Genomic DNA, 19,665 nt, shown 5'->3' on the forward strand with positions numbered 1-19,665 from the left:
CTAGCGGAGCAAGTGAGGGTCCGCGCCATCATATTCGCAACGCTACAAATGCGCATGAACAGTAAAAACCAACACATACATAATATCAAATGAAAGAGGATTGCATTGCCTTTCGAATGACTTCAATCGCACAAAACAGTATTTAAAAGGAGATGAGTAATGGCCTGCCAAAAAGTACCGAAGCTGCCACATTCAGTGGGACCGTGACCTTAAGAATCGCAAGTAAAGCATTTTTCAATTTCTCGAAATTGCAGTAAAGGTCCCGCACTCGTATTAGATCATGACCGGCTGGCTTCAGTAAAGACATACCAGAAAGTATTTCTTCTAGCTCGCAATCAGTCATCAAAGGCAAATACGCTGATGTCATATTAGTTTTAGTGTCGACAACGGACTCCTCATTTTTATTTATCATGTTTCTTAAACTTTGTACAGTATCAATAAACATGTTTTTGAAGGCGTTTCCGAGTGCTCGAAAATCTGTTGTTTTTCCAAAAGTTTTTGCGATTGCCTCATCAATGTTTTGTTTAGCGACTTCAGGGCACCGTTGGAGGTGCCCTAAAGTCGCTGACGCAAATTTTGAGGAATGTATTTGGAAAAGTATTTGGAGGAAACCAAATACATTTGGTTGTATTTGTATCTTGTACTTAAATGCTTTTTTTGGAAATGTAATTAGATTTGTAATTAAATACATTTTTAACGAAGTATTTTGTATTTGTATGTCGGTACATGTTTGCGTGTATTTTGTCCATCCCTGATGGCGACATACTCGGTGAGGCTTCAATAACAACAGCTTTAAATACCCTTTTTATTTCTACGGCCATAAGAGAATGAAACAATTCAGATGGGCACTTTTTTAGTTGCACAAGTGTTGAATTGTTTAGTGATGCAGTTGAAAAATATCTACTTTGTCAATTTATGAATATGTTTTTTTTTTGTTTTTTTTTTTTGGGGGGGGGGGGGGGTTCTGTTACAGGGATGACGCGATATCTCTGCTTTTTCATTTTGATTGATATTTGCCTCTTGATGTATATTTCTTTTGTCCCAATATCTGGAAAAATCTCAATCAGATTGGCAGTATTTTTAAATAAAAAATGAAAAATAAGTGAAGAGGAGTAAACGTAGATTCCTAAAAGCTGGTTCAAGCAGTTGCGACCGTTTACGACCGGAGAAGCTCTTGCGACGGCGGAGGACCAGATCCGCTGCTGCAGAGCAGGTTGTACACCGTCGCAAGAGGCTTAAGATTCGGTCTTGTCTCTCTCGGTCGTACTCGGTTGCAAGTGTGTGAACGAGCCAGGCCGTGCGCCTTATGGCCTCTTGTGACCTTTTATGACGAGAGAACACACTGGCGCCATCTATCGGGAAGTCGTGGAACACTTGCGATTCCCGTATATTTCCTATCTTAAAGCGCAGCTCATAGGCGCCCGTTCCCGCATACAGCGGCGTCGCCGTCGGCGTCGGCGTCGGCGTAAATGCGAGTTGCACTCTGGGATGTCACATATCTACACGCCAATCCAACTTCCCGGCTAAATTTAGCGGAGAAGCTGAATTGATGTGTAGGTTTGTGACGTCGCATTATGGGACGTGACGCGCGTTGCATTATGGGACGTGATGGTTCACGGTCTCACGAAACGCAGCTTCACGGCTCTCACCGTCTCCAAACAGGGTTCCTACCATACCCTGTGGTGAACCACCTGTCTCGCAAATTAGTTGCGCTGTCCTTGAGTGTGTGTGTGTGTGTGTGTGTGTGTGTGTGTGTGTGTGTGTGTGCGTGTGTGTGTGTGTGCGTGTGTGCGTGTGTGTGCGTGTGTGCGTCCGTGCGTGCGTGTGTGTGTGTGTGTGTGTGTGTGTGTGTGTGTGTGTGTGTGTGTGTGTGTTTTTCTAAAGGGTTTGAGGCCTGTGCAGTTTAGTAGGAGATATTGAAGGTTTACTACTTTAATCTGATTTTCACAGATATGGCAGATAGGAGGTGCGAGGGCCTTGTTGGTCTTATGCAACATTGTACACCTCTTAGGCGTGCAGATTATATTTGTTTTGATGTGGAAGAGAAGGACCTCCGTTGTCCTGTAAAATTCTCGTTGAATGTGCTCAAAGTGTTGAGGAAGGCGTTCCACGATAGGTTCAAGAAACACGACTCAGTTTGCCGTGTTTGTTCTGAAATACAAGCCTAATGTGTTATAACTGGCCACTTTCAATTGCGCCCGTTCGGCTGCCTCGCGGCGACGTAAAGAGCTGTCGAAAGTCGAAACCTAATGTCGTGAACTCCCGGAATAAGCGACGAAATATTTGAGGGGTTAATGTAATTTATGTTTATACTAATATAGTATGCCAACATACGTCGAGGCGAGGAAAAACAATAGAGGTAAAAGTAATCAGCACCGGTGAACAGACAACTGCCATATATATATATATATATATATATATGCGTACATCAAGGCATTTCTTGTCACTATGTATTGTGGCGTCCAGTGACCAGCACGAAGACGACTCCTTTGGTATGGTCCTCTCAATTCTCTCACACCACATGAATTCGACGTATTTTCTAGTTTATTCTCCGCACCAGATTCATAGTCCGCACCTGGTGCCTATTCCGCCACTCGAAAAACACCTACTTTATTAGCTCACAAAGAAGCGTGTATGACGCACAAATCTTCATTAACATGCTCAGCCATTCACAAAATCAATGACGTCTTGTAATCTGCAATTAAGGAAAAAAACAAAATATTTGTATTCTGGTATTCATGAGTTGTTAGAACCGATAATATTGAGTTAAGCACAATTCGAGTCACAGCTTTCTTTTCTCGAGACATAGCTCTGGGTATTCCGCTGTCTCTTCAATTAAAAAAAAAAAAAAAAAAAAAAAAAAAAAAAAGCTCATGATTTTTTATTTAGCAAACTAACCTAGTACTGTAGAAGTGTTCGTTCAGCTATACTCCCTTTTTGGGGGAAAGAGCGGAACCGATACTTAGGTAATACGTTACACTGGCAAAAGCTTCATTTATGCAGTGTCAGGGTTGATGGGGATCGCTGAAATTGTGACTGTGTTAATCGATAAAAATACAGATTCAGTGGCTATTCCGCCGACAGTTTCAATGGAGTCTATTTGCTGTTTCACAGCATATACCCTTTTTTGCTTAAATACGCATTACTTGAGGGCGTGTCAACGTTTAGTCGAACTGCCTCAGTCAACCCCCTTATAGCGGCAAACCATTCTGATCTTTCACTTCTAGAAAATCGGCCAGTATTGAAATAACCTTATTAGGTTGCTTTAATCTTTAGGAGACGACTCGCACTCGTTCTGTCCGAACAGATTTGCTCAAGAAGAGCGCTCCAAGTCGAATCATCAATTTGTCCTCGGTGCTTCATTACTTCGGAAGCATCCAATACTTCGAACAGAAGGCCCGAGGAACCTACCCGTGGAAGTACCCGCTGCTTGTGTACTCCAACACGAAGCTCGCCATCAACGCGTTCACCCGGGTCCTTGCTAAGAAGCTGATCGATTTTGGTGAGTGACCACCCTTCTATGCATTCGCGCTGGTTCACACTTAACTGTGTTTGCAATCGAGTGCGTTGGGCAGTCATGTGCACTTTTCTCCCAGCTTTCGACGCGGCAACAGGCTGACGCCACCTGTCGGGTAGCACTGGAACACTTTCCTTTGGCGTGTATTAAGCGTGGCATGCGTTTCATTGAAACCCCCAATCCCAAAAGTTTCTCCGACCGTCCGTGCATTTCCCTCTAAATTTAGCGGAAACACTAGATTGGCGTTTAGGTCACCTGACGTCGAATTATGTCACGTAACCTGACGTAACGTGATTTACACACCAATTAAGATTTCCCGCCAAATTTGATGGGGATATGGACGTCACGTGACCTGACGTCATGTGACCTATACACCGATCCAGTTTCCCCGCTAAATGTAGCGACAAGATTGACGTGACCTGACTTGACGACACGTAACTGCTCAGTGCGATTTCCCCACAAATCTATAGCACCACAATGGACGTAACGCGACCTTTATGCTAATTTAATTTCCCCGCTAAATTTAGCGAAAAATTGACGCCACCTGACTTTTGTACTCAGTCTTTCACCTCAATGTACCGGGGAAATTTATACTAATGATGCTTTCTTCACTCTCCCGAATCGACGGTTTAGTGTCTTCTATTCTCGTTTTTACCCCAAGAACCGTAGTAAAAACAGTCCGGCTCCTCGCGAACTATTACTAATTTCCTCCTTTATGCAGAGAATTAAGGCATATGTAGGTGCATTTTAGATCAGATATATGTTATCTTATCAAGACGTAGACGTTTCAAACGCCAAAAGCAACGCTTCTCCGTTCAGCGACGCAACCTCGTAACAACTGTTTCGCACCTTGTGTTAACTGTCCCGCCGAACTCTCTGCGTGGGTCGTGCATTCTCAGGTGTCACCGTGAACTCGCTCCACCCTGGGACTGTCAAAACGAACATCGCCAACGAGGCACCTGGCCTCCTGACGTTCCTCTTCATGCTGTGCAACTTCTACGGAAAGGTGAGCCACTACCGGCGCATTCGGCCGATGCCACCTCTAGATGACGAGGCCTTTGCCGCCCGAGCGTCATCACTGGCAGATGGCTGCCAGTATGGCCGCCAGCGCGTCCCGCATCGTCTCACAATTAAGCGCCACGCACTAGCGCGCGGCAACACCAAGACGGGCGCGTCTGCCGGTTTACGGCGTCTCTCGCGGAGCTTCAGCGTGTTGGCCGCTTGGGGCATGTCGGAGATCCTCCGACGATGACACTACTGTCGAAACCGGTTACAACGAAGCCAACGGGAATCGGAAATCACTTCGCTATATCCGCTATTTCGTCATAACCGACATCGGTTATAATTAACGATGTGCAAAAAGGAATGGGAAATCGTGATCGCTTGGCTGCAGCCGCTATTTCGTTATAACCGACTTCGTTATAACTGGTCTCGACAGCATACGCAAACCTTGCCTTCTATAGATCGCCCTGCAAATGCCTGCGTATGCGTATGCATTCCGCCATTCTAAAAGTGCTAGTTCGAAGCACTCCTCTGCCTTCCACCGAGAGCTTATGCTTGCGTCCTATACGCAGCGCTAACGCAAGGGTCTTTACGTTTTTCCAAGACTCCCATATATGACATCGGGTTACAGAATGCACTGTCCGGAGTTTAATTGCCGCTCTGTCTATCGGAAAATCCCGGTTACTAATTATAATCAGTTTTGACTAATCATGCATGTGCTTTATATTCTGATCCACTGCATGGGATATGTATTTATATTGCCTTCACCCGCGTGTAACGGCTTTTCGTTGCACTCGAGCGTTACGCTTCCCACATGGAATCCAGCACAATGACACATTATGCGTTGAAATTCCCGATGTCGTGTTCGTGCACGCAGCGTCGCACAGTATATGTTCTATCACGTACAATGTGAGCCGAAACAGTGCTTCGTACTCTTCTGGCGTACCGCCAGTTTTTGAGAGCGCTGTGGATACCACGGACACAAAAAATTGGTGGGAGGGATCGTCGGGATACATATCCCGCCGAGCGGGTGCCTTAATTAAAACGGCTATAAACTTTTTTTTTTTGGCAGACTCCGAAGGAAGGCGCGCAGACGACGCTGCACCTGGCCCTGGAGCCCAGCCTGGAGAAAACGACGGGAACTTACTTCGTGGACTGCTCCAAGGCCCGCGTCGCCTCCAGCCTCGCGGACCGCGACCTCTCGGAGAGGGTCTTTGAAGCAACGGTCAAGCTCGTGAACCTCGATGACTCCGAGATCGGCAAGCTGCTGGACACGTGACATCGTCCAAGCGTGTAACTCACACTGCCAAAAGAGCAATTCTTCGCGAAACTCGGAGGATAGATAGAGTGAGCGGGTCATGACGTTAGGTAACGTGACCAACGTTCGAATAGCAGCCGCAGTTTAGCTATCTAATTTATCGTCAGCTGATAGGCTGACGATAAATTGTCCAGTGGCACATCTTGCCACTGGACCCTTGGAGGGCAGCAACAGGGTCGGCCATATCGGTGCAGGAAACATCAAAGTCTAAAAAAACACGATTTTATTTTTTTGCAGAACACCAACACAGCCAATCACGGCAAGAAATGGAAGAATCCCGGCGGATGAACAAGATCAGAATACGATTGGAATTGGAAAGTGTACCGGGACAAGGAAAAATTAAAACGGCATGTTTATTAACCCTGAGCACGTCGCATGTCTTGGGTGGGTGGTCTAACTATATTCTAAGCTCCGTCATTCGCTGCGATTCTTGTATCGTTTGCCGTGATTGGTCGTCTTTGAATACTCCGAAAAAGTGTACTCACAAAGGTTTCTTTTTAGACTGATTTCTCTAGTCTGTCCGAGTCGCGGTAAAATCAGTTACAGTTTGCTTTCTAAGACATATTTTGTACACAACCACTTTAGAGTGGAATTAGTCAAGTTATTAAAAAAACAGTAAATATTTTTTGATCTTTGGCAACATCCTCTAATATGTAAGAATTCGCTTTGTTTTAGATGTTTTTTACGCAAGTATGCTTGACTTTTTCTGACGAGCTTTAACGTAGCTACTTCAGGCAGTGTTAGTGCTTTTGACGTGTATTTGGTGTCCTTGTAAATGATGTACCTAATTAAACTTAATTTGTTTTCTTTCTTTTGGTGCGTATCTGTCTGTGGACATCATTTGGCTTTATTCATAATTCTAGGGAATAATACATATGGCTGCATCAAACTTTGATGAAGGCCGAATCGCCCTGAAATAAAAGTTTCACGGACACGAAATTTTATAAGCGTCGAATTTGCGAAAGCAAATCAGTTTCAAAGGTTAACCTACGGTTACATCTGATTTCATAAAAAAACTTAACTCGCAATACACAAAACCTTTCGCAAGACTAAACATGCTATAGCAAAAATCAGGTACTAGTTTTAGGGAAAAAAAGTTTAAACTTGTTTTTATTATAATGATAAACACGGGAAGCGTAGAATATAAGCCGTGTGTGCAATGTGTGTGGGCTATTTGTTATGCATGGTTAGAGGGATCTTTGGGCGGTTTCAAATGCGTTGCAAACTTCGCATAGTCATATGTTTTCCGGCCTCGTCAAAATAATTAAGACAAGTTTAAGTTTATTCAGCAGTAGAGTGTGTGAGAATATGCTTTAAGAAAAAGTTTCCGTGTGATCTGCTTGTTTCAAGGTTTTCTATAGCGCCTTGAGTACTTCGTGTCCTGGATGGCGAGAAGATCCTCGTAGTAACTGAAGTAATGCACATAGGTTATGACGTCCAAGTAATTTACGTGTCTCGTGCAAACCGTGTATATTCGACTTCCGCTCCGTGTCGGGTACATGCCGGGTCGGGCTTCCACGACAAACTCGAATCACTTGTACATTAACTCCAAGGACCATGAGTTCTTGAGGTCCCGAACGTCGACGTTGAAGTCGCCGCGCAGAATTAAGGGCATCTCATGGCTCCCGGTGTTCCTGTAGATTCGAGCTCGTAGCGCGCAACCCACGAGACATGCCCAAGGCAAGAAGGAAAAGTTGCATAGACCTGGCATACCCGTGCAATTGCGCCACGCTTCGCCTGGTGCGGGAAGTGTCTCTCACACTGCAGGCAGTGACGTCAGCTGTGTCACGTGATGCCTTATAGCGAAGGGAAGAGGTTCATCGTGTCCACTACGCAATTTCTGGCTGCTCTGCAAAATAACATTTCACAAGACCTACAGAGCAGTGGTCTCACTGTAACTTTTCAAAAAGCAAGTGCTACGGCCACTCCGACTCAATCAGAGCGACGAAGGCGAAGCATGTGCCAGCCCTTACCAAAGGTATGGTGCCGGGAACGAGTGTCCGCTTCGTGTTTTTAACGTGCCCAAGAAAGTGGGTCTCAATTTCCGCCTGATGACGACGGAAGTGTCATGCTGTCGCCGGTCGCGATCCTAGCGGTGTCGCAGCAGACGTGGTGAATGTGCCCGACGCCTGTTCTGCTGCGGGTTGCTCTCCAGCTGGACAGGTCGCAGGAACTCCGGCAGCCAGGTGTTGGGACGCCGCGACGACAGCGATGCTTGCTTTCTATCGTGCTCTTTGCCAGCATTTCTACGACCAACCGCCATGGAACGAGTCATGTCCCACAGCATGACACTCCGGCTTATTTTACGTCATTTTATATTTATTATTTTTATTCCCTGTACCCTCGGTGTCCAAAGGCATTACAGAAACGGAGAACAAATTTGGGATCAAAACAAGATAATTTATAGGTATTCACACTAAAAAAAAAAAATACTGGTAAGAGCAGATCAAAAAAGTTCAGTGTCAGTTATGGATGCAATTGGTCCGGGAACGTGGTTCCAGTCGAGGGATGTGCGAGGAAGGAAAGAAGATTGGAATGTTGATGTGATAGCGATAGGTACCTCAACTTTGTGCTGATGATCATGACGAGCATAACTATAAAAGGGACGGGTGATTAATTTGTCGCGAAGCACAGAGTTATGCATGGTTAGAGGGATCTTTGGGCGGTTTCAAATGCGTTGCAAACTTGGCATTGTAATATGTTTTCGGCCTCGTCAAAATAACTAAGACAAGTTTAAGTTTATTCAGCAGTAGAGTGTGTGAGAATATGCTTTAAGGAAAAGTTTCCGTGTGATCTTCTTGTTTCAAGGTTTTCTATAGCGCCTTGAGTACTTCGTGTCCTGGATGGCGAGAAGATCCTCGTAGTAACTGAAGTAATGCACATAGGTTATGACGTCCAAGTAATTTACGTGTCTCGTGCAAACCGTGTATATTCGACTTCCGCTCCGTGTCGGGTACATGCCGGGTCGGGCTTCCACGACAAACTCGAACCACTTGTACATTAACTCCAAGGACCATAAGTTCTTGAGGTCCCGAACGTCGACGTTGAAGTCGCCGCGCAGAATTACGGGCATCTCATGGCTCCCGGTGTTCCTGTAGATTCGAGCTCGTAGCGCGCAACCCACGAGACATGCCCAAGGCAAGAAGGAAAAGTTGCATAGACCTGGCATACCCGTGCAATTGCGCCACGCTTCGCCTGGTGCGGGAAGTGTCTCTCACACTGCAGGCAGTGACGTCAGCTATGTCACGTGATGCCTTATCGCGAAGGGAAGAGGTTCATCGTGTCCACTACGCAATTTCTGGCTGCTCTGCAAAATAACATTTCACTAGACCTACAGAGCAGTGGTCTCACTGTAACTTTTCAAAAAGCAAATGCTACGGCCACTCCGACTCAATCAGAGCGACGAAGGCGAAGCATGAGCCAGCCCTTATCAAAGGTATGGTGCCGGGAACGAGTGTCCGCTTCGTGTTTTTAACGTGCCCAAGAAAGCGGGTCTCAATTTCCGCCTGATGACGACGGAAGTGTCATGCTGTCGCCGGTCGCGATCCTAGCGGTGTCGCAGCAGAGGTGGTGAATGTGCCCGACGCCTGTTCTGCTGCGGGTTGCTCTCCAGCTGGACAGGTCTCAGGAACTCCGGCAGCCAGGTGTTGGGACGCCGCGACGACAGCGATGCTTGCTTTCTATCGTGCTCTTTGCCAGCATTTCTACGACCAACCGCCATGGAACGAGTCATGTCCCACAGCATGACACCCCGGCATATTTTACGTCATTTTATATTTATTATTTTTATTCCCTGTACCCTCGGTGTCCAAAGGCATTACAGAAACGGAGAATAAATTTGAGATCAAAACAAGATAATTTATAGTTATTCACACTAAAAAAAAAATACTGGTAAGAGCAGATCAAAAAAGTTCAGTGTCAGTTATGGATGCAATTGGTCCGGAAAGGTGGTTCCAGTCGACGGATGTGCGAGGAAGGAAAGAAGATTGGAATGTTGATGTGATAGCGATAGGTACCCCAACTTTGTGCTGATGATCATGACGAGCATAACTATAAAAGGGACGGGTGATTAATTTGTCGCGAAGCACAGAGTTATGCATGGTTAGAGGGATCTTTGGGCGGTTTCAAATGCGTTGCAAACTTGGCATAGTCATATGTTTTCCGGCCTCGTCAAAATAATTAAGACAAGTTTAAGTTTATTCAGCAGTAGAGTGTGTGAGAATATGCTTTAAGGAAAAGTTTTCGTGTGATCTGCTTGTTTCAAGGTTTTCTATAGCGCCTTGAGTACTTCGTGTCCTGGATGGCGAGAAGATCCTCCTAGTAACTGAAGTAATGCACATAGGTTATGACGTCCAAGTAATTTACGTGTCTCGTGCAAACCGTGTATATTCGACTTCCGCTCCGTGTCGGGCGCCCGCGCGATTTTTCCGCCTCTTATCTAGCCCCAGCCTTGTACCTGCTCCAGGAGTGGTAATTTTAGTGCGCTACTACTCTTCTCAAGCGCTTAAAGTCTTTCTGAAAATGACTGATTTAGTGGTTTTCGATAACGCTCAGCAACTTTCTAATTGGAATCATATGTCTATTTCCACTAATTGAAAAGTTAATTAACAAGTTTTAATTAATTATCTGGCTAATTAGTAGGTTTTTGGCAATTCCTGGCGTACGCCGTGGCTGGTAGTTTGTTCCCGAGAAGAGTTTCTTCGTTTTTCAATCGCCCTAATTTTTAGGATTTTTGAAAGTCTTCGCAAAAACACCCGGTATATAAAGCGAGAGAGAGAGGAATGACACCTAAAGTTTGCTAGAAGTTTTGTTTCCTTTATTCGAGCCAGCGTTTGAAAGCCATTCTCGCAAAGTTCTACTGGGTCGCTGGATAATGTCTCATTTTTCGATGCTTTGAATTCTTGCATTCCTGTAGTTGCTCAAATGAAGTATTGGTAATGAGTCCGAACTTTTCACGTTCTTGTGAGTGTCCCACACTGTTCGCAATCACGACGTGGGCGACTGTAACTGCTTCTCCACTTGGGCTGGATCCAGCTGCACCAGTTTCAAAGAGGCCTCGAAGACTTCCTGCGCCCTCTTGCGTCCAAGGGCGTTCCAGCCCATCAAGTCCTTTCGGCAGTCTACAAAGTACCTGCCGGTCTCTTTGACCAGCGAGGGCTCTACAGCCGCGTAGATGGACGTCTGGGCTCCTTCTTGAGGTGTCTGCGCAGATGTCCGAAAACAAAACAAATATTTATACTATGTAGCATCTGCAAACTCAAGTTGCATCTTTTTCTGTGTCAGCATGTCATTAGTTGGTTGATTGAGTACGTTTTCTATAACAGGTTAGGCACAACGACGCTGCCTCGAACACGTCTGCGATTGGTGTGTCCTATTCCGCCCATGCAAAAAACATATGGTTCCGAAGTGACCAACAAATTACTTCACAACAGCCGAAGATTTGCAGTGTCGGATGTAGCGATCCTGGTAGAAGTTTCGACAGAGAGCCCGAGCAAACGTGAGTGTCATCGTTGTCACGGCGTCCCAAGCTCTGACTGGAGAATCTTCCGTGGACTGCCAAGCTGAAGGGCGACCTGCAGCACAACAGGCCTCTGCCAGGGCCCGTTTGCTCGAAGCTGGTTAACTAACCGCGGTTAACCGGATTTCCCTACGAGGGGGAATTTCGGGTCACGTGACCGGCAGAGTAAGGACGGCGGGGAAATATGGCGGTGCCCCGGTGAGTGAGCGCCGCTCGCTTTGGAATTAATACGTAGTAGTAGCTGCAGTAGCGGGCGCGTTAGTCAGCAATGAATGGTGCAGGAGGTTTTCGCGTTGCCTTACCTCACTTAAAACGCAAAGCATGAGCAATGACCTCGCCGCATTTTTTAGATAGACTTTCGACTCTGGCCATTCCTAAGCGTAAATGAACGCGATAGTTGTCGGCATGGCAACGTCTTTGGAAAGTGGATTGCCTTGACTGAATCGCCCGGGTATTGATATCACACAAAAGCAGACAGCATTCCCATAGACCTTTTGCTAAATTTCAAAAGCACCGAGGTGCATGCTACGAGTGTGGTTACACGCGCTGCACCTGCTGGCGTCTGCAGTAATAACTCTTCTGAAGCAAAAAGCCTAAAACAAATTTTGCCGTGCACGCGCGTTCGTCAAAGATTCATTATGATCATTTACTTCAAATTTTTTGTAAATCGAAGGCCAGCGCGCAGATCGTAGAATTACACTTTCAGCGTTCTCCTCAATGCTTGGTTAATCTAGTAATAGGTCAATTTTCAGTGGAGCCGAGTTACAGGTTTTTCAATTTAGGACGGTGTTATATACAGTTCTTACATGCTGACCAACCATGCTGCCGGTGTACCGCCCGCTTTTCACTGCTCACTTCTTCCTCATCGTTTCTAGGACTCAACTTCGTCGTCCTCTTTCGAACTCGGAAGGAAATTTCAACGAGGCTTTTCTTCACTTCATACAACCAAATATTTAGAAAATTTCCAAACAAGGGCTAATTTAGTTTTACCTTGCCGATTATTTCTACCACGAGCAATAAAAATTCTTTCTCAATAAGCTCAAATGTATGCCGCACTGTGTCGCGAAAACCAGGCAGTGCGCATTTTTTGGGTCCCCCCATTTCGGGAACCTTTCCACGGAAGCCACGTATATTCGCTACAGCCAGTAGGTGACACCAGCTACCACCCCACAATAGAATACGGAGCTATCGCTCATCCAGCCCTCTTCAAACTTGACTAGGTACTTGTAGGTACCTAGTAGGGAAGGGCGGTTAACTTTTAACCGCGGTTAAAGTTAACCGGCTTTGAGCAAACGGGCCCAGATGCACCGCCACTGCTGCATGTGACACCGCCAGGATTGCGACTGGCGACAGCATGACGTCATCAGGCAAAACTCGAAAGACGTTTTTTTGTTGTTGTTTTTTTTTTTAACCTGGTAAACGTGGTAGAGACACCTGTGGCAGACGCCTGCGGGCACTGTTTAACAAAAGTCACTCTTGCGAGTTGGCGTCTACGGCCGAGGAACTCATTTCTATTAGTCTACCTTAAACTACGGGGTTTACAACATTTTTAAAACGAGCAATCGTATGCACACGCGCCCTATTTGCAATAAAGGCGCGACTACAGAGGACTTTCGAGCAAATGTAGTGAATCACAAATCGATCGCTATATAAAATCTTAAGATGTTGCGCCGTGTTTCGAAAATCTTTGTGCCCTGTGAAGAGTCGTATCGTGACGTTGCGCCGTGTTTCGAAACTTTTTGTGCCGTGTCTGAAGTCGTATCGTGGCTATTCAGCCGAGCATTTCAAGTGCCGTCCGACGGAGCTCCTGCGTGCATTTAAGACCGTGTGGAAGCTACATGTCCTGTCCTGGGAGGCAGAGCCTGGCGCCTCCTTAGACAGTACTCGTATCGCGCTCACTCGATGCTTGTAGATATCTCAAGCACTCGCATTAAAAAAAAAGTATTTATCGGCACTTCTCTGATTAAAAGTTAAGGCTTCCAGCTCAAGACACCCTGTAAAATTTGGTTTACATACTTCCGGCTGCGCACAACCGAGTTCTTTTAATCTCGACTAGACAACACCCTAGTGGCCCTAGGACTGCATTTCACTAGAGTAAAGTTTTTTTTTTTTTTTTCTATATCAAACGTACATTCTTTTTATGATAGACGGTTGTTCAAAATATTGTACAAAGTTTTCGGGCCAATAAAGGAAGAACGTTGAGCGAAAGCAATAGCAATATACGAACTTGCGAGTGTTTCTCGGCCACCCGATAGATGGAGCAAGCAGTCGCAAGTGTGTGAACCAGTTTCTATTCTAATGTGTGCTTTACCAGGCACGCGCCGCTACTCTGTTCCACCATAATGAAAAAAAGGCGCCAGAAAAAGGGATTGCGTTCTTTTACTTTGTCTGCAACGAAAACATACGTTCAATTTGCTTTTGCCATCAAGGTGCACGTTTTTTGGTATAAAATTGCCTTAATCAAGATTTTCCAAGTTAGTGCTTCAAATTCTTAAGAGTAGTACTTTCGGGACTGAGGGCTCTTTTACTTGAGTGTAATAAGCTTAGCCCGTACGCTATTGTAGTGCTTTATTTTTTTTTTTATTTTTTTTTTCGTATCGTAGTTGTGAGCATTAGCTCTCAAATATTACGGCATATAAATTGATACGTTACATAAGTAGATATCACTACTTTCGTTTTGTTAGACCATTCGTAAAAATCATTACAAAAAAATTGGATATCGTGTTTTCGAACAAGCGTCTGTTGGGCTGTGGTAATTGCTGAAGAGCTTTGAAACCACCCTACTGATAGTTAGGCGCGCTTATAAAATTTAGAAACGGCACTTTAGTGCACAGTATGAACCCACTCGAACGGCACTTGAACCCTGGGAATGAGCGGCGCAAGACGTCTCTATACATCCATTTTTCGTTGTATCCTTCCAAGTGATAACGGCCCTTCTAACTCTAGCTCAGCCAGTGAATGGGTTCCAATGCTGAACATTCGAGCAACACAACTACCGACAAGCAGCGTTGCAGCGTTATGGTGCGAAACTGTGACTAACATTAGAACTCGTGAAGCACACAAGAAAAGTCTCACCAAAACACATTACTTCGGCCAAGGAACTACCAAGTTAACCGCACATCCGAAAGCAATTCTCCAACCACTTGTGGGTGAGTCCTCTGGTGCAATCTTACTCACATTTTTGACATATTACTTGAGCTAGTGCTGAGCGGCAGCTTCACTAAATGGAAGAACAAAACTACTTCGGTTCAAAGCGTTATTTATCAATTATTGAACGGCGTCGGATTTCCTTAAATTTATTTACCGGCTTGACTGTTGCGCTCCTAGCTGCTCGCGCTGTCGGGTTCCGCTGTGTTCGAGGGAAACCAGATGAATCAGTGGTTGCGTTTTAATCAGGATTCACCAAGGTGTGCCGGCTAATAATAAACATTCGTTGAATATGCCGGAGATGGCACATCTTGTTAACTGTCTAGCACCCTGAAAACTGAAGATCAGAATCTCTTTTGTACTTAACTGAGTTTAATATGAGAAGGAACAGAATATCAGCCCCTCATTAGTATTTTCTTTTGATACTTCACTTTTGAAACTTGAAAAGCATGTTCCGCCTATAAAAATCTTGGCAGGTGTAACCAAGGTACTTTCGCAATTTTCGTTTCGCAACAGTGTATCATAACGAACACACTTTACATCTTACATGTCAACTCAGTAAAGGCGGTGTCCAGAAGGCGAGGTTCTGATAACGAACTCGTCAAAGGCTTAGGAGGAAGCAAATTTTAAGAAAGTTTCCCACATAAAAAAAAAAAATTAGCATCGTCAGCCCGTAGAAGGGCACAGTGTGTGACAGACTGTCGTTCCAAAAACAACCGATGCCTTCGTGTATCAACGGCTGTCATAAACGGGGCTTCGGGAAGTCACAAGGAAGCAGTCGCGGCAATTTATGTCTGCATAGCGTTTTGTAGATGTAGTTTTTGTTGTTGTTGTTGTTGTTGTTGTTGTTGTTGTTGTTGTTGTTGTTGTTGTTGTATTTGGCTTCGTACGCATTATACTCCCGCTGAATAAATTTCGGTTGCTCGACTGTAGCTTTGAAAAAAAGGTGCATCTTACCTTTCCGAAATAGTTGAAGATGAAGGTGAAAAAGAGAGATACAGAGTGCGAGGTGTCTTGAACGATGCTTGTCTTCACGGGGCCTGGGTGAACGGCGTTGACGGTGACACCTGTAATGCACAAAAATTCTAGTTACAACGAAAAAAAAAAATTGGCCTGGAAAAGGCAGCCAGCACGCCCACATTTCAAACTCAAACGCAGGAAGGATCTGCATCTGGGCTACCCCTGGGATGCCTCTACGACTGTGTCAGGCTAGAGGCTGGTTTAAGAAATATTGGCACGCGCGCCCCCGAGCAAGGGCGTCCGTGGCCGAACGGTTACCGTGCTTGGCTCTCACGGAAAGAGACACGATTCGGTACCTGGCAGTGGAGGTCCCACCTTTCTGTACCTTCTGTAAATGTCGCCTTCTAGTAAATTCGAGAACCCGGTTGTTTGTTCTAGGTTACAATGTTTTACTCCCCAAACCTTCCATGCCGATCGTTCCAGAAGCACTCGCGTGCACAAAAAGGGGCTCCGCGTGGCGAGCCGGAGTCAGTCTCGCCGCAGCGCTTGATCCTGCTGTTTTGCCGGCATTGATGGCTGCGACGCTATATATATATATATATATATAGAGAGAGAGAGAGAGAGAGAGAGAGATAAATAGGCACGGCCAGGTTTCCCGTGCCTCACTTAGCTTGTCTCTAAAGGAACTGCGCAACAATTTCAGTGCTTCGCTTAAATAATTTGGGAGTTGGTGTCTCGACCTTTCTGAAGTAAAGAACAAAAAACCGCTTTTGCCTGCATGTCCTAGTTTTTATTTTGAAAACTGGACAAAGATTGAGGTTTTCGGCACCTCTCAACTCCTTCACCATTTTCCGAGTCACGTGCGCTGTGACGTCAAGGGGGGACGTGCGGTGTTCCGGTGAAGCCCTCTCTCTCTCTAGAGCCATAGGTGAGCAGCGAGAACTCGCCCGCTCGCGAAGACGTGACCACGCGCTTGCGCAGGCTTTGGCGCAGCGCGATCAACATGGCCAAAGGAGGAAACTCTCGTCCGGGTCCGGCCATCCCCGTCCGGCTCTGCCCCCGTCCCCCTCCGGCTTCTGACGGCTGGTCGCGGTAGCAGATAGAGCTGATGGTTTTGTTGACCTCGGATAGATGGCACCACTGAAACTCTGTGTAATAAAAGTTTTGTCGCTGATAAGGGGGTTCTGATGCATTTATATTTATGTTGGAACGACAAGATTTATAGAAAAATTACCATTTATCGAACAAGTACAGGGTGTCACAAATGAAAATTTACACGGTCTTTTTTACCGCAAAAATAAACTAGGCATCGCCGAACGCTCATTCTGCGCCCAAAGGTAGAGCTAGAGGTCACACCCAGATGCCAAAGTTTGAGCCTGATCCGATAACTTAATCAAAAGTTATAAGTGATTTCCTGAAAATTTCAATGGGAAAATGGAGCCCATTTTTTACCGTTTTCGGTTTCTGGTGCCATAGAGCCCCATGTGTTTGAAAACTCCGTCGGCCGCCATTTTCCCATTGAAATTTTCAGAAAATCACTAATAACTTTTGATTAAGTTATCGGATCGGGCTGAAACTTTGGCATCTGGTTGTGACCTCTAGCTCTACCTTTGGGCGGAGAATGAGCGTTCGGCGATGCCTAGTTTATTTTTGCGGGAAAAAAGACCGTGTAAATTTTCTTTTATGACACCCTGTATTTGCACAACTGGCTATCTTTTTACGGGTCCCCCATTGACGTCACGCTGCGTGGTTCTCATGGCCACCGCTCGCGGCTGCAGCTCGGGAAATATTTTAATGTCTGCCTCGCGCTTACGCGGTAGAATCGCAACATTTCGGAGGAAGGAGATGGGCTTTCTGCCTTTTGGAACAAGATGAGCAATGCCAAAAGTAGAAGAAGCAAATTCTTCCAACGTTAAAATAGTTGCACCAGCTTCTTTAGTCTTCTTCCCTGGGTGAGCCGTGGAAATATCCGAACTAAACTACGCGTGTTGCTTAACAGCGCTTCGTCGTTCAATCTGGTATCGTGTCTCAACGGAGTCAAGAACACTTCTGTGAATTCGTTAAAGCGGAAAGCTTTCAGGCGCAGAATTAAAGCGCGCATACATACGGTCGAGTGCCATGACGAGACACTTATTGTTTTGATCTGTTCCTTTTCTCCTCAGTTGCCCTGTCCGGCCGGCGGAAAAGCTAGTGGCATTGGCTACTGTGGCGCGCGTCAAGAGGACTTTCTCTGGTCCATGGCCTCGCAGCGTTCCCTGTGCTTTGTGTCTTCACCTAAAGGCGGTATTTAGACGCGGGATGTTTTCGGGGAGGAATGTTGGTGGCATCAGCGATCGGCGGAACCCGCGGGACTCCCTTCCAGACTCCAGCAATCACACGAACGGCGGGAAGTCGACAGGGATTGGAGTGTTTTAAGGCGCATGTAGCAGTTGCACTCTCGACAACAGGGCTAGGTGCGCGCTGACGAGAGCATGAAGATGGAGGCGTACCTGAGACGTTGATAGGCGATTATGTCACCAGCGTTGTTAAATACAAAAAGAAAGTTCCTGCTAAAAAATAAAAAAATATATATATTTTTTTTAATTGAGTGGATGCAACACAACCCGTACGAAAATGTCAGATTCAGGCCGGAATGAAAAATGCCGGTTCCGCCTAGACAAAAAATTGGCGCACCAGTTTGTATCCAGCCTGAAACCGCGCATTTCCAGCCCAAATTTTAAAGGGGTACGGAAACAAAAATTTAAATATTCAAATTTCGTTCGGAAACGAGTCAAGCATGGCGGATAATAACGGTAAATTATAATCGCACGTTTGTATTTTGAACGACTGACGGTGCACTCGAGCAAGCGCTCCAAGAGAAGCGATCGGAGACCGCGATGCGTCATGGGCTATCCGGCGCAAACAAAAAGAGAAAGAAAAGGTTTCCCACGTTCGTGGAATTGCAAGGCTGGCGTGGCTATAAGCTTTGCACTTGGTGGCGTTGTCAGGGTTGTGGTGGTGTCAATAGGGAGTTTTCGTAGACCGCGCTGCCCCCTCCGCTAAGCGTTCCGCAACGAAGAAGTCGCTACTGCGCCTGCGCGCCGATAGCCTTGACTGTGGAGTTCCCGCTATCGTAGCGGGTTGCGGAGGGCCTTGCGGGACGGCGAAAACGATCTACGAAAACTCCCTAATAGCGTCAGCGCGTTACAACCGAGCCGTACGAAGTACCCTTGGGGTGACGAGCGTGTGGCTGGCCCAAGGGGCACGTAGCTTCCACAACACTGTCAGCTTACGGCTGAACGAGGTGGGGAAAGCAACTTTTGTTCGAGTTTTGAGAGACGGGCTAATCTTCTAGGGGGAGAATGGCTGTTTCCGGTCGCACGAACGAGGGTCCGAGAAAGAGTGCAGTTCTTCCTTTCTGTCTTCTTAGACCGTTTGGTACAGTGCGCGATGTGTGAGTTGGGCTAGGAGGAATGCTAAGAAGGAAAATGTGGAAATTCCAAAGGGCGGCGCTGCTCCGAAGGAATCTGCTACGTCACGACTACGTAGCAGTTTCCAGAACGTTGCTAGACTATCTCCCAAATAGGCTCCGCATGCATCCACCGGGCGCACATTAAAGGATCGTCTATTTAGCTTTAAAATTAGTTTTCTTGCGCCTTTCAACGGAAGACTGGTGTTTTTGAGGTTAGGGTGCAACATGCAACACATTCAAGCTAGACAATGTGCGCTGAAATTTCGCTTCCCTACCCTTTTAAAGGGATACTTCAACGAAATTTGAAATATTCCCGTCGTGTTTAAAAATAGGTTAAATATGATCCACAATATCCGTAAATGACAATCGCATGTTTGTATTTTGAGCCTGGTGGCTGTATTTTTTCGTTATAAACGGCTCACTCTGGCAAGCGCTCGGAGAAGGCCCAGCGGAGACCACGTGACATCCAACGCAATCGTGACGTAGGTCGTCTCAAGACGAGCAAAGCTACGCCGAGGCTGACGTCGAGAGGATGGCCTAGTCGTTCCGGCCACCGAAGCGGCTGCTTTTGTACGAATTTTGAGTGACGGGTTAATCTTCAATAATCTTGTAGGGGGACAATAGCGACTTCTGCGACACACAAAAGGCATTCTCGGGAAGAGGGGATCCTCCTGCCCCTCTTCTCTCGTCGTGGCCGGAGACGAGACAACCTCCGTCACTAGCTGTCAAGGTTCCTAGACGGGCATTACAAG

At 46.1% G+C, this 19,665-nt stretch overlaps 2 protein-coding genes across 2 annotated transcripts in view; one reads left to right on the plus strand and one right to left on the minus strand.

Moving 5' to 3' along the window:
- LOC115311330 (retinol dehydrogenase 11) overlaps nucleotides 1–5,798 on the plus strand; it is a 30,193-nt gene extending 24,395 nt beyond the window's left edge. The window contains exons 4-6 of the mRNA XM_040217285.3: nucleotides 3,308–3,502; nucleotides 4,417–4,523; nucleotides 5,592–5,798. Of these exons, the coding sequence (XP_040073219.1) occupies nucleotides 3,308–3,502; nucleotides 4,417–4,523; nucleotides 5,592–5,798 (509 nt within the window). The remainder of the gene's footprint in view (nucleotides 1–3,307; nucleotides 3,503–4,416; nucleotides 4,524–5,591) is intronic.
- A 5,025-nt stretch (nucleotides 5,799–10,823) lies between these two features.
- Nucleotides 10,824–19,665, minus strand: part of LOC115325131 (retinol dehydrogenase 11-like) — a 37,520-nt gene continuing 28,678 nt past the window's right edge. The window contains exons 5-6 of the mRNA XM_040217349.3: nucleotides 15,460–15,569; nucleotides 10,824–11,039 (exon numbers count right to left, since the gene is read on the minus strand). Of these exons, the coding sequence (XP_040073283.1) occupies nucleotides 10,824–11,039; nucleotides 15,460–15,569 (326 nt within the window). The remainder of the gene's footprint in view (nucleotides 11,040–15,459; nucleotides 15,570–19,665) is intronic.

This window comes from Ixodes scapularis, unplaced genomic scaffold (assembly GCF_016920785.2).
Source record: "Ixodes scapularis isolate PalLabHiFi unplaced genomic scaffold, ASM1692078v2 PGA_scaffold5__190_contigs__length_132052651, whole genome shotgun sequence".
NCBI classification, from domain to species: Eukaryota; Metazoa; Arthropoda; class Arachnida; order Ixodida; family Ixodidae; genus Ixodes; species Ixodes scapularis.